This window comes from Acanthochromis polyacanthus, chromosome 4 (genome assembly GCF_021347895.1).
Source record: "Acanthochromis polyacanthus isolate Apoly-LR-REF ecotype Palm Island chromosome 4, KAUST_Apoly_ChrSc, whole genome shotgun sequence".
NCBI classification, from domain to species: Eukaryota; Metazoa; Chordata; class Actinopteri; family Pomacentridae; genus Acanthochromis; species Acanthochromis polyacanthus.
In genome coordinates this window covers 28,487,194-28,500,631 of record NC_067116.1, presented here as the reverse complement: position 1 = coordinate 28,500,631, position 13,438 = coordinate 28,487,194, and the positions used below count along the sequence as shown (strand labels likewise).

The following is a 13,438-nucleotide window of genomic DNA, read 5'->3' as shown; positions in this document are numbered from 1 at the left end:
TGTTAAAACACCAGTTACTTCTGATGTGCTGCATCACCGTATCTGTCAATTCCCCACAAATGTGCAGCATTAATAAGCCACACCAGGCCCAGGCAATTAAAAGACAGTGACATGTTTGACACTTAACCAGTATGGGTGGGACACTTCTTCAGTCAGAGTAGTTCAAGAAAATGTTCAATAATCTGACTTAAATGTGTAAGATTCAAACCACCATGAAAGCACAAAATGAACTGGCAAAGTTCAGCTGCATGAACAAACCCCAAGCGTGTTCCCTCTTTGAATCATAAGCAGCCTATCACACCTCAGTAAAGGAGCCTGTTTGCCCTCTGTCACACTCAGTATGGCTGTCGTCTTCCACGGCCACCTCGGCCTCTGGTTGACTCCTTCATACCCGCAGACCTGCCCTGTCAAGCAAGTGTTCGGAAAAGGACCTAAGGTTGTGGTAACAAAAAAAGAAATAGCTTTAATATAAACAACTGAAGGCAGCTGAGGAGCAAACAAAATGCAGCTGGAAAATCCATGTATAAACCTTAAGATGTATAAAATCTCAAAGGCAAAATGCAAAAGTACAAAATCCAGACAATACCAAGGAAACAACAGGATTAAATAAAAAAAAACAACAAATGTATAAACCAGGACTTGACAAAGAGAATCTTGGAGAAGAACATGATGTGACCAAACAGGAGGTAAAAGAATCAAATGGGATGAATGAAGAGAGAAGAATAGTTAAACACTCCAAACTGATTGGGGAGATACACTTGAAACTAATCAGGTCAATCAAAGGGGAGGGAAAAGAGAGAAAAGAACAGAAGTTAAAAACATAAGTGATACACAGGGAAAGGCAATTTCAAAATAAAGCAGGAAGCAACTGAAAATGGGCATGACATACACAGACACAGAAAAGGGAAACAGGAATGAATGACAAAAACAATCTAAAATGTTTTAAAGACACTCAAAAGCTTCATGACACTCCTGGTGGCCTACTTCAAAGGCTGGTGGACTTGATATTGGTGTGTGCTTTCTATATTTAATGTGTTTCTAGGTGAAATTATTTCAGTATCGATGCTACTTTCATTTATCTGTGTATACCGATTAATTTGTGTGTGTTTCTCACTGTTAAAATGCAAAAACTCTTACTTGTACAGCTTAATAATTAGTCCAAATTGGTTCAATTTAAATTAAATCATTTTTTCTGTCAGTCATATTTTAATAACAGGCCATTAAATGATCAATAATTATTAATTTAGACTGAAATTCAACATTTTTATCATAAATGTTTTAGCTTTAGCACTGCTACACATGTGTCAGTTGTCTGAGGTATCAGAGCAGAGAGAGAATTGCAGTATTTACTTGGTTTGAATCAGTTCATTGGTTGTACTGATATTTTACTGTTCAACTAGTTCATGCTCATCTTATCTTTGTGTGACATTAAAAGTGTTTACAATTTGATCAATAATCTTTCTTCGTCAGTTGGAGGCTGTACTATGGTGTTGGACAGAGTTCAAACAAAAGCAGCCCCAGCAAGAAATGATATATAAAGTTGCATTTGATTTACTTCATTTGGCTTCTGTTTACTCCATTCTCCTTTCAATCTGCTCAAATAGCTGCAATAACTGCAAAATTGATTACATAAAGATGTATGTAAAGCTGGAAGAAGATATAAACATGTTCAAAAATACTTCCAACTCACATTTTCACTGTTTGAAACTTCATTAAGAAACAGCTGTCTGGAGGAACTGTGAAAGTCAAAACAAAATCTGTAAGACTGAGAAAACATTCAGATAAAGATGCACATCTGCTGAGCGGGAAAGCAAAGCAAAACACCTCCATGACTCCCAAGAAGCTGCAGGAAGGTTTTTATCTGAAGTGGGAGTGCTGATGCACCTTTCCACTGAAGCTCAAACATTCTCAACATGGGAGAGTTATCAGAAGTCTGCAAAGTGACATCCGGGTAAACCTGAGTGGCTTTGGAAACGACTGCTGTGAACTGATAAAATGAAAATGGAGTTCTTTGGATACAACCACCAAAGGTGTGTTTGGAGGTATAAAAAAGGATAGCTGTGGACGAAAACAAGCCCAGCAAGGACACCCAGCAAGAATATTGTCAGAGGGAAACTCAATAACATTTCACAGTGAAACTACACAGTGTCAGAAAGCAAAGTATACTATAGCTCCTTTTAAAAAGAGTAGCTCCACAGTAAATGCTAGTTTCTTAACTTTTCTGTCGTCTGTAGAGGCACATACACGTTGAATAAAGCGGTCGTTTTCATGACAAGGTCAAATGAAGAAAACACTTTGGCATTTATAGTATGAATTGGAGTAAATATGAAGGAACTAAGCAAGAAGATGAAAATGTTCTGTTCTGGGATGTTGGATGGAGGGAATGAATTCCACTAAATATCAGTCGATTCTGGATGCGAATGTCATGCAATCAATCAATTAAAACTGAATAGAAGCTGGGCTGCACAGTAGCTTGGTGGATAGCACCGTTTTCCTGCAGCTAGAAGATCAGTTCGTGTCCTGGCCTCTTTCTGTGTGTTCTCTCTGTGCATATGTGGGTTTTCACAGGCACTCCGGCTTCCTCCCACGGTCCAAAAACATGCTTAGGGTAATTGGTAATTCTAAATTGTCTGTAGGTGTGAATGTGATTATTTGTCTGTATTTGTAGCCCTGTGATAGACTGGTGACCTGTCCAGAGTGTCCCTTGCTTTCATCCTAAGTCAGCTGGGATAGACTCCAGCCCCCACAACTGTAATGAAGATCAAGCAGTGTATAGATAATGGATGGATGGATAAATGAATAGAAGTTGACTTCTACAACAGGACAATGATTTAAAATAGACATAAAAATCCACCGTGGTCCATATCAATATAATATCATACTGCCGTCTGATGCTGTACAGTCCCCATAGACTTCCACAAATGCTTCACAAGAAACTATTGTCAAAATACGATCACACAGAGTGTAGGCTTCGTTGGAACACAATCACAATGCTGGTTGTCCCTGAAACTTGCATCGCCTTACAGTAAGGGAATGGTTGGGGTGAGGATGGCAGGGTAGCAGATGTAGAACAGACAAACTGACTATATATATATATATATTGTAGAAAGCTAAATATTGCATTGCCTTTATGTCTAGCCTCAGGCTTTTGTTAAACTTTTACACTGATCTGAGTCGAACTTTGCCGTCGCTGTGGTCTAAAACTACAGCTGATCAATGAGTGCGGGCAAAACCTACCACTGTCATGATGCAGCAACTCCATAGCGATGCTGAAAATAAAACTTCTGTTGTATTAAATATGTGTCAAATAAAAAATAAATAATTGATGTTGATGCATTGATCACAAACTGCAGCAGCTCTACTGGGAATCACTGCTTTAGAGTACTCAACGGAGTATATTTTCTGGAATAGTGCTGCTTGTCGTGCTCTGTAAACCACTACCCAATTGACTGGTGCTTTGAAAACAGCTGCACTTGCCCCACGTCACACACTGTACGCACACATGCAGACATATAGAAACTGACCCTTAATGCATGAGTGCAAGGAGAGCAGAGCAGCAATAGATCTCCTCTGCTTCCGGTATGCAAGTGCTGATCCTGCTCTTACACACCAAACTAAGCTCTCGCTGCTTAATGCTTAACAGAAAAGCTCTTTAGCTGTCATTATGCAGCCGCCTCGCCCTGCAGCCCCTCCGTCCACCGTCCTCCCATCTCCCCCTGACGTCCCTCACCTTACACTTCAATCGGCTTGTTGAAACAACGTGCACACCAGCAGGTAGATACTGTACTGCTGGTTTACACCGTCACATATGGTAGCGGCCTCGTACTCATCTGACCTCAGCAGGAGTGAATTATGCAGATCAGTTTTACAACTTCAGCTTCTATAAGATGGAAGGCAACTATAATAACATGACAAATGGAGGATGCAAAGCAAAAAAAGCTTCATCTCCAGCTGGTTTTAAGAAAAAAGTAATTTATTAACAGAGGAAAAAAATAAAGGGAAGAATTCATAAGATGAATGACTTCTCTCTAAAATAAAACAAATTGTCAACTCCTATTTACGTTAATGTTAATTACATACCAGGGAAGCTTTGTCCTTGTTTTAGCCTTCAGTTGTTTTCTCTGAATTCTTCAGATCAAATACATTGAAGATTTAGTTTGGTTAGAGCAGATCACCAACGTCAGGCCAATTAAGTTTTGCAGATGTGCAGAATTCAGTGGTTTTGATCAAATCTGTGAATTTCCACAGCCAGAGATAAGACAGGGTTTTCTTTTTAGCTTAGATTTGGTGGTTTTTCATGACAAAACTTAAAGAAAGCTGAATATCCTGTCTTTTTTTCTCTTTTTTTTTTAGTTTCTAGCTCTGGTAAATCGATTTTAAAAAAGATCAAAATGTCTTCAAAAATGCACAACACAAGTGGGTTTTGAAGTTCAGAAGCCTGAAATTATTTAAATACCAAGGTGGTTATTTCTAGCAACACATCGGGGGGTTTTTTCTGTGTTTGCTTTGAAGTTCCTACCACCTCATGTCAGCTACAGCACACAGGATTAATGTAAATATGTATACAACACACAGATTTATGCACACACACCAACGCTCTCATGCATAATGTAAACACCCACACACATGACTGCAGCTCTTGCACAGTGTACACTGCACTTCAACATCACAATCTCTACCCTCTTTATTATTGATAGCATTATGATTTGTTTTTTCTTTCTTTTTTACAATATGCCTTGCTGTTTTTGTGCAGTCTTATGGATAAGTCACTTTGCATTTCACTGCACACTCCATGAACGTGTGACAAATGGCTATGTTAACATAAATATTTACCTCATGTAAAATTACACACAAAGAAAAACAATGCAAGGGAGAGCAACGAGGCAAACAAGCATTCTGAGCTAATCAGCAGCTCCACAGATGAAACAAACATAAGAAGGTTACTTACATTGGAAGGGTGGATGGGTGACTGTTAGAGGCTTTGACAGTCCAGAGGTCTGTACAGATAAGCTCAACATGCAACCTGTGACAAGACAGGAATATAATTAACATGTACATAAGTACCATGAATGAGTTTTTAAAAAAAAAAAAAAACTAACAAGAAAAACTATTTGATCAGTGGCGGCTGGTGGTGAAATTTGTTGGGTGGGCTAACAAATGCATCATACCGATTAAATGGTTAACACAGCTGAAAAAGCAACATCACCTATGATACACACAGTTACATCAATTACAGATACACTATACTTTTTTAGTGCTCTACACTACAACACTCTCTCTCACTCACACACACACACACACACCACTACAAAACGTGTTCCAACTGCAACGACTGCCCACAGATAACCTGGTTACAACTGTTTGACAACATGTAGTGCAAAACACGCCTTCAGTACAACAGATGACCTCAGCAAAAACAAGGTGTCACAGTCCTTTAACAGGTCAACATGGGCCTACCTTATTTGAAAAGAAGCTCACATCGACGGCCGATGTGATCCCAGTCTCTTAAAACAATCTGTTGTAAGTTATTTTAAAAAATAATTTTCTCATCTTTTTTTTGTGTTTGCTTGGGAGGGCTTAGCCCTGTTAGCCCATTTATACCAGCTGTCCCTGGTCATCAGAAATGCTGATTCTAATCATTTCCAATCAACACAAAACTCATTTCAGTTGCTTGTTGATGGATGTCCTTATTGTTGTTTGATTTCAAATACAAATATGATTCATTAATGCATGAATAAACCAGTGTGTTTCAGCTCATCATTGGGATGTCAGGAACAATGGAAACGCGTTACAACATAAAATGAACAACACTTTACATGATAATAGTAGAAATGTGTATTATATTGACCTGACACTCACTGTCCTTAAAAGATGTGATTGTATGGAGGTTATTTTAATGAAGTTTATTATAGTAGATGCTTATATGTTTGTTTGTTTTTTCCAAGTGGCAGAACTCATGTAGCAAATGATGTGTGTCTAGGGTGATTATTTTCAGTGTCAGTTCATATCTTTTTTTAATGGATTAGTTGTTTGGTTTATAAAATATCTGAAAATAGTGAAAAATCTCAATCAGCATTTCCCAAGCCCAAACTGATGTCCTTAAATGTTTGTTTTTGCCACAACTCAAAAAATCATCTATGTATTTGTTTCTGCTCAGCTGGACTGTTGTAACTTATCATGATTTTTCTAAAAACTTCTTTTGGTCAGTAAGGACTTCATGCCAAGTCAAATTTCTTCCATCTATTTTTGAATGTAGACGTAGCACTTTGACACTATTACCTTTCAGATGTTGAGATGAAATTTTGGGGTTCTTGGCCACTCATTTTGCCTTAAAAATTCTGCTGTTGGGCTGAATTTTGTGGAGTGGCAATTCCTGAACTAATTTCTGTGTGTGTTGTATGAAGTCTCCTTCACTTGTAGATGACTTTCTTCACAGTGAAATGATTTAGTTCGAATCATGTGGAGGATCCACAACTGTTTTTTTTCTGAATGCGTAATTAGCAAGATGCCACACACTTTAATTATAGGTGTACTCTTGGGGTCTACTACTTGCATGCTTTACGGTCACAAAACACACTGCCCATACTGTACAATGCTGCAGCAATCTCTCCTCGCTTTCTGTCCGACATGCTCTCTTTTAACTTTGGTCTCTTTAATTGTCTTGAAAAGTAACAAAAAAAAATGTCTGGGATTGAAAGACGCACTGCTCCCTGAGCGAGAGAATAACTCAATTTTGGTGTAAGCTGCATACCATTTATGTGTACAAAAACTTTAAGAATTGTCGTCTTTTCACCACCAATTTTCAGTGATATTGCGTCTGAACTTTGAGCAAATACTGCCAGTATAAGGTCATCACAGAGTGAGTCAACTGTTTGCTTTGAGTTGCTGTGAAAGCAGTGCAGTGGCTCTTGAAAGAAATTGTCTGACTTTGGCTCCATTTCTGTCTGACGTGGAGAGCTGTGTGTACTGTATTTTTCATGAAATAAGAAATATTCATCGAAAGGTGTCTAGACATGCCTGGGGGTAGAGAAGGACTAAATGATATAATGCAAAGAAGGTTAAACTCAGTGGAAGAATGCTGGTTTTGATGAAAACTTAAAGTGAACAAAGTGGAGAGAGGTTGAACTGATCTGACACTAAAATGAGAAGAGCAGTGACAGTAGCAGGAGAGGGAACAGTTTTAAAATTAAACGTAGGTTGTGGCAAAATCTGATTGGAAAGAACACCTTCAAAACAAAGCGTGAAGGGAGTCTTCTTGATTGGCCTAATTTCATGTCTTAACTTGCAGTAGTTGTCCAAATACACAACTAGCAGATACACAGATACAATACAATTTAATCGTGGTTTGTCTGTGCAAGGAGAATGTGAAAGAATAGAGTTGATTGGAGCTTTATAATAATTAAAAGGTATCTATTACTGTGTGGTTTGTATGAAAATTTTGAAAACTGTTTTCCAGTCATCTTGAATTCAGATTCAGGTGGCATCATGAAAAAGTAATCATGGTTATGACAGCTGATGGCAATTAGTAATCACTGCACAACACATGTTCAATCACTTAACCTCTGGCATAGAGCTTTTGAGTGTCCATTACGCCATTAAACTAAATGTATCAGTGCCCACCTGTAGCTCGCATTTAAAGCTCACTCTCAAAGAATGAGGCTATCTGAAAGCCATTTACATTTTTAAAAATCTCACAGAATCACGTGGCCAAAGCCAATAAATGAATAAATGAAAGACTGTGACCTTTTTGCGCCTTTATTCGAACACCTACATCTCTGACTTCATCAGCAGAACATGAAATGAGCCCACACACTATATTACAAACCTAATGGAAGAATGCTAAAACATGTGAAAGCTTTTTCTGTGACACATTCAGTATTCAATGTAAACTAATCCTATCTTGGTGCAAGGAGGACAAATACACTCTAAAGTCCAGGATTATCAGACACTGACTCCTGTTACAGATCTCTTTAACCACACAATGAGCACAGAGATGACTCAGGAAGAAAGAGGCTTTTTTTCCCCATTCCTGATTCACTGCCAAGTTCATTTTGACAGGGCGGAGATATGAGATCTGGATGCAGGGGATGGAAACAGCACAGTTGATAGAGAACAGCTGTCCGGCTGTCCAGCTGCTCTGGACAGAGGCCAGAGTTAAACCGGGTGGACCCTGAGACAAAAACAAAAACCCTGTGAGAGCTGCACACATTTGCCAAAGTGTCACCAAAGCTCTCTGTCTTCTGGCTGCTCTGGTCAAATTAAACCCAAATCTGTGTTTTGCTGCAACCTTCTGACTCTCTTGTATTTTCTTCTAACTCCTGGAGCGAGTGATGCAAATTGTCAGTCACCAAAAAATACTGCTTTCACAGACACAGGTCTGTGGCGCTGCACATTACCTGTTGAGTAGTGGAGGGCTGTGACTAGAATACACAATGAAGTCTAGTTTTCACACCCGAGACTTGCTCCATCGTTTGATATGAATCTTAAAGTCACATTGAAGAGATTTCTTGCCATAAAACAAACTGGGAGTCAAGTCCCAGAATGAACGTCAAGTCCAAAGCCAAGTGCTTTCCAATACAGAAATACGACTGGCATTAAAAATTTGGATTACAAATTTAGATGTTACGGTTAAGTCCCTACAATAGCATATATAATACAAATTACTTGACTATTTACACAGATTAGCCAACAAATCTAAAATTTCTCTGTGAGTGAGAGTGAAGAGGAGGAACTCCACTTTAAATGGAATGGACCTCTGGAAAAATCTGGCCCACGGAGGGCAGCCATCTGCCCTCACCTGTTGGGATGAGGGTAAGAGGGGAGAACAGATCCTGTCATGATTAATGTGACAAATAGATCTATACAGAGCAGCTCCAGAGCCAAATATACCTGCAGAAAGGCAGATGGAGAGAGGGCACAAAGATAACATGCAGTAGTTCATATAAATGCTTGGAGGAATTAACAAGAATGACAAAAAAACTCGAATGCAAACGCATGTGGGGACAACCTAGATGAAAAGGTTTTCTTTAGAGGGACAGTTTAAGAGGCTCAAGTTATAGTTTCTTGACAAATGTGCGTTTTTGTTCAGCTTTGATCAAACCACAGCCACCTCTGAATCTCACTGGCCAGATGTCAGGTCTAGCTATGTCTCTAAAATCTCAATGTCTAAGTGTCAATGAATGCAGATGTACACGTAAAAGCACCATTAGATCACTGAAGGATTGATTATACTCCCATGCACACGGAAAGCTGCAGACAACCACAGACGCGCAGTTATTTCCATTAAACAACTTTTGCAGTCAGTTGTATCTACATATTCCTCATATTCCTGCTCAAAGGTACACTTTAACAGAGTCCTCCAAGTGGACTCCCACAGAGTAGGAAAGCAGTATACAGGCCAATTAATGTTTTCCATGTATGCGTCTGTAAGGGAGATAGAAACCTCATCATCCACTAAAGTTTGCAGGGATTTGCATGGACTCCTCTACAGACATCCACGTGCAGTCTAAATTCTTTTTACTTTGTGGACTGTCTGCACTGCAAAAACAAAAACAAAAACACATACATATTCATGGAAGATGTGCACTGACTACACACATTCAAATAAAAAAGTTGGTCCTGAAAGGATATAGATTAGCTAAAATAGTCAGTGGCAGACTTTGGAGGAGCTTTGATTTTTACATGCTTCTGTGAAAAGTGGCCTTCAAGAAATTCTAAATTGTCCAGATATCCTGCGCTACGTCTGCCCACTGTGCTTGTCGCACCTCAGGAATAATCGCATTGAGGCAGTGCCACAGCCCAGTCTGTAAACATCTAATATATTCTGTGAAAAGTACAAAATTACAGCCTTGGAGCCCCCAATGTAACCCTGCAACAGAGTCCAGCTGCTCATTCGGAAGATCATCTACTCACTTCAGTGTTGGTTGAGTTCAAGAGCGCAAGATTAATTTTGGAAGTGGAGAGGCAAAAAGCATGTGTGTGTTTACAAGTCAATGTATAGCTGTGTGTTCAGCCTTTGTGAATGCTGCAGAGGTCACTGGAAGCCAGATATTTTCCACAAAGGATGACATTATTCGTGTAACAGCTTTTATTGACTGCATCGAGAACTGAGCATTCAGTCAAGCTCTTGGTCTTTTCTTCCAGCTTATCTTGCAGAGGTGAAACAATGTAGATGTTTGCAGCAGATTGATGTGAACCTATTGTAATATAAACAGAACCACATGCTGTTCACTTCCAGAGTTGCATTGGTCTGCACAAGGCAAAAGCAAGAATTGGCCCTAATAGCAACAATTTCAGGTCCGAGGGGATCTGCAGCGCTCTTTGTGAATCTTATCACAACAAAATCAAGACTTCAAAGCCTATTTATGCTTTCTTCATCTGTATGTGCACATGCAGACTATTAAAGCACGCTTCTATTCATACAACAGCAGGTACATGTAGATCCACTATGCAGATGGTTGCATCAACCCTCACAGAAAAAAAAAAAATCACATTGGACTCCTTTGAATGTTTCCAAAAGGCTGCCTGTGACTTATAGCAACCTATAGTTACAACCTCACAAGCAAAGAGATGAAAGAAAAAAGTCCAGAGCAAGATCTTCTGTCCATTGACTTGTGGTTATTATTACAGTGATCTGCAGGCTCGTGTTCATCAAGTCACTTTTCAAAAGTTGCGCTTCCTCAGATTACCTGCGACCATTCATTTTCCTTTTCTCTCTTCTTCACAGGAGGTAAAGTACTTTCAGTTTCCTGGGGAGCTGCTGATGAGGATGCTGAAGATGCTCATCCTCCCTCTCGTCGTATCCAGGTGCTCTCACAGCTCACTACAACCCTCACAGCTCGACTCAGTTCCCTTATTAACTTATCACATTAGAAAATTACAGTGATGCATTCTGTGACGGTGAGACTAGAAACAGTAGTTAGTTTCTGGGGTTCACTGCAGTGTGAAGCCTTCATGGTAATCCAATTTAACTAGAAGTGCTTAGAAAAAATACTGCAATGATATTATGATTGCTACAACTTCTAAATACTATAGAAGCAAATGAGCCTCATCAGATTTTGAATTTTAAAAGCTGTTGAATTTCTAACTTTGAATTGTGTTGCATCGAAATTATGTACAGTCTGACAATTTCTTGTCAAAATTTTAAGAATTAATGTTTGCTTTTGTTTTCCAATGCTCATAATTTCAGTGTCAAAATTGTCGGTGAAAAAATTCAAAGCAAAAAAGACTGAAGGTGCTCAAATTTCAACAGGTTGTTGCATCACATGACCACAGGAGCGTAACTTGATTGGCTGGGTGTTTGGGTTTGATTTAGGCCAGGACTAATTATTTATGTCTAAGTCTCAGAATGCGAACAACACATTTTCTGAGGCAAATTTTTGGACGGTGAATATTCAACACCAAATTTGACCACCAATCACTAATTTTCATGCTTTGAATTTTGACACCTGAAATTCTGACTCTGAAATTGCAAGCGTTGAAAAACAACAAGTAAAAATTAGGCATTAAAATTTGGATGGGTTGAATTCAGACATTAAAAAAATTCACATGCATAACTTGATTGCAACAGAATTCAAAGGTAGACATGCAACAGCTTTTAAAATTCAAAATCTGATGAGTCTGATTTGCTTCCATAAAATACTCTGATCCATGTTTCCATTGCAAAAACAGGCTTCAGATCTGGCTCACTAATAATTTTGTAGCATAGTCAGACTCATTATTCAAATGAGTAAATGCTGATTCCTTAGTCCTTGTTCATACAATTCAATGGCAAAATATGACGAGCAGCAGAGAAGATAAGCTGCTGCAGTGTGAAGACAGTAATAACGACAACAAAACGACTGCTATAACACCATATAATTGTGAACTTGTAACCTTTAATGCCAGCTCCAGTTTCTGGTTACTGTGTCTCGACACAGAGCTGACCATGTATCTCAATTCACAGCTCTCTGCGGCTTCTCTCAAGTATTTATGAAAGTAGGCTCCTGATGCCAATATGGTTTTTTTTGTTGTTTTTTTTTAATGGAACTGCATTTGAGTCATTTGATTTTTGTCTGGCACTTCATCTAACATTAGCATTCACAGCAGCTCATTCAGAAGATCTTTCACTCAAAACCACAGTGTTGGTTGAGTTCCAAAGTGTGAGATTAATTTTGGAAGTGGAGAGCCAAAAATCGTGTGCGTATTTACAAGTCTACGTAGAGCTGTGTGTTCAGCCTTTGTTAATGCTGCAGAGGTCACAGGAAGCCAAATATCTACCACAAAAGATGACATTTCTTATGTAACAGCTTTTATTGACTGCATGGAGAGCCGAGCATTCAGTCCAGCTCTAGGTCATTTCTTCCAGCTTATCTTGCTGAGGTGAAGCACCAGCTTCAGGACAGTAAGTTAAAGCCAGAGTTCTATTTGTTGTGGTTAGGATTGCCTCTCACCAACAGAGACATGTACATTCTCCAACTCTTGAACCAGCACATCTCAGACTTTGCAGAAAAAGCTTTTCTTTTATCAGCAGAGCAGTTAGCACAGCTTTTATCCCCCTCCATGCATCAACCCAATCTGTTTCTAGAGCCAGTCTGTAAAAATGTCTATTAGTGAACTGCCACAACCCAACCTGCAACGGCTGATGCAAGATGTTTTACATCAAACATCTAAAACTTTATCTGTCATGTCTCCCCAAAAAAAAATAAATAAAAAAAATTGTTATAGACCCCTCTGTGGTTCGGTCTGGGGTGTATTTCCAGCACTACAGATTCAAGGCTGCTGAATGATTTTAGAATATATCAGCAAAATTTAAGCCTATTAAAGTTGTTGAGTTGGGCGCTAATTAAAAAAAAAAAAAACTATGATGAAGGAAGGAGGTATTGGTGGTCATGAGAGTTATCTTAGTCCAGTGAATACATTGTGCTGAAGTTTGTCATGTTGCTGCTATTCAAATGGTTGTTCATTTTCATTAGTGTCAACTACGAATTAGACCAATGTCAAAATGAATCTCGCTCATTCAAATTACTGCTTACATTCTGTTTTTGTTCATTTATTATGTAACCGGTAATAGAAAGCTTCACCATTGACCTGCTGTTGCTTTGTCTTGTTTGAATGAGAGACATTTTGCTTGTATTTGAAAACGTCACTGAAGTGAAAACTAGAGCACACTGCAAAAGCTTCTTTATTGAATATAGAAACAGATACTTTGAGCAACGACTCTAATGAAGTAGTTTAACAAGTTAATTTGCACTTACGTAAAGAAAAAGTTGAACGGAGCAGTTCAGGTTAATTCTGTTGTATTATCTACAACTCTCTGCTCTTTCTGTTTATACTGAATTGCATCAGTTACTGAGTATCACAGTGTCACTATTTATTACATTCACACCATGAACGATAACACCGCACCACCATTAACCCTGTCCATGCTGGTGGTCCTTGTGGCCCATTCATAGAACAC

At 38.8% G+C, this 13,438-nt stretch overlaps 1 protein-coding gene across 1 annotated transcript in view; it reads left to right on the top strand.

Annotated features, from left to right (window-relative positions):
• Window positions 1–13,438, top strand: part of slc1a7b (solute carrier family 1 member 7b) — a 50,449-nt gene that overhangs the window by 11,683 nt on the left and 25,328 nt on the right. The window contains exon 2 of the mRNA XM_051947662.1: window positions 10,730–10,806. Within this exon, the coding sequence (XP_051803622.1) occupies window positions 10,730–10,806 (77 nt within the window). The remainder of the gene's footprint in view (window positions 1–10,729; window positions 10,807–13,438) is intronic.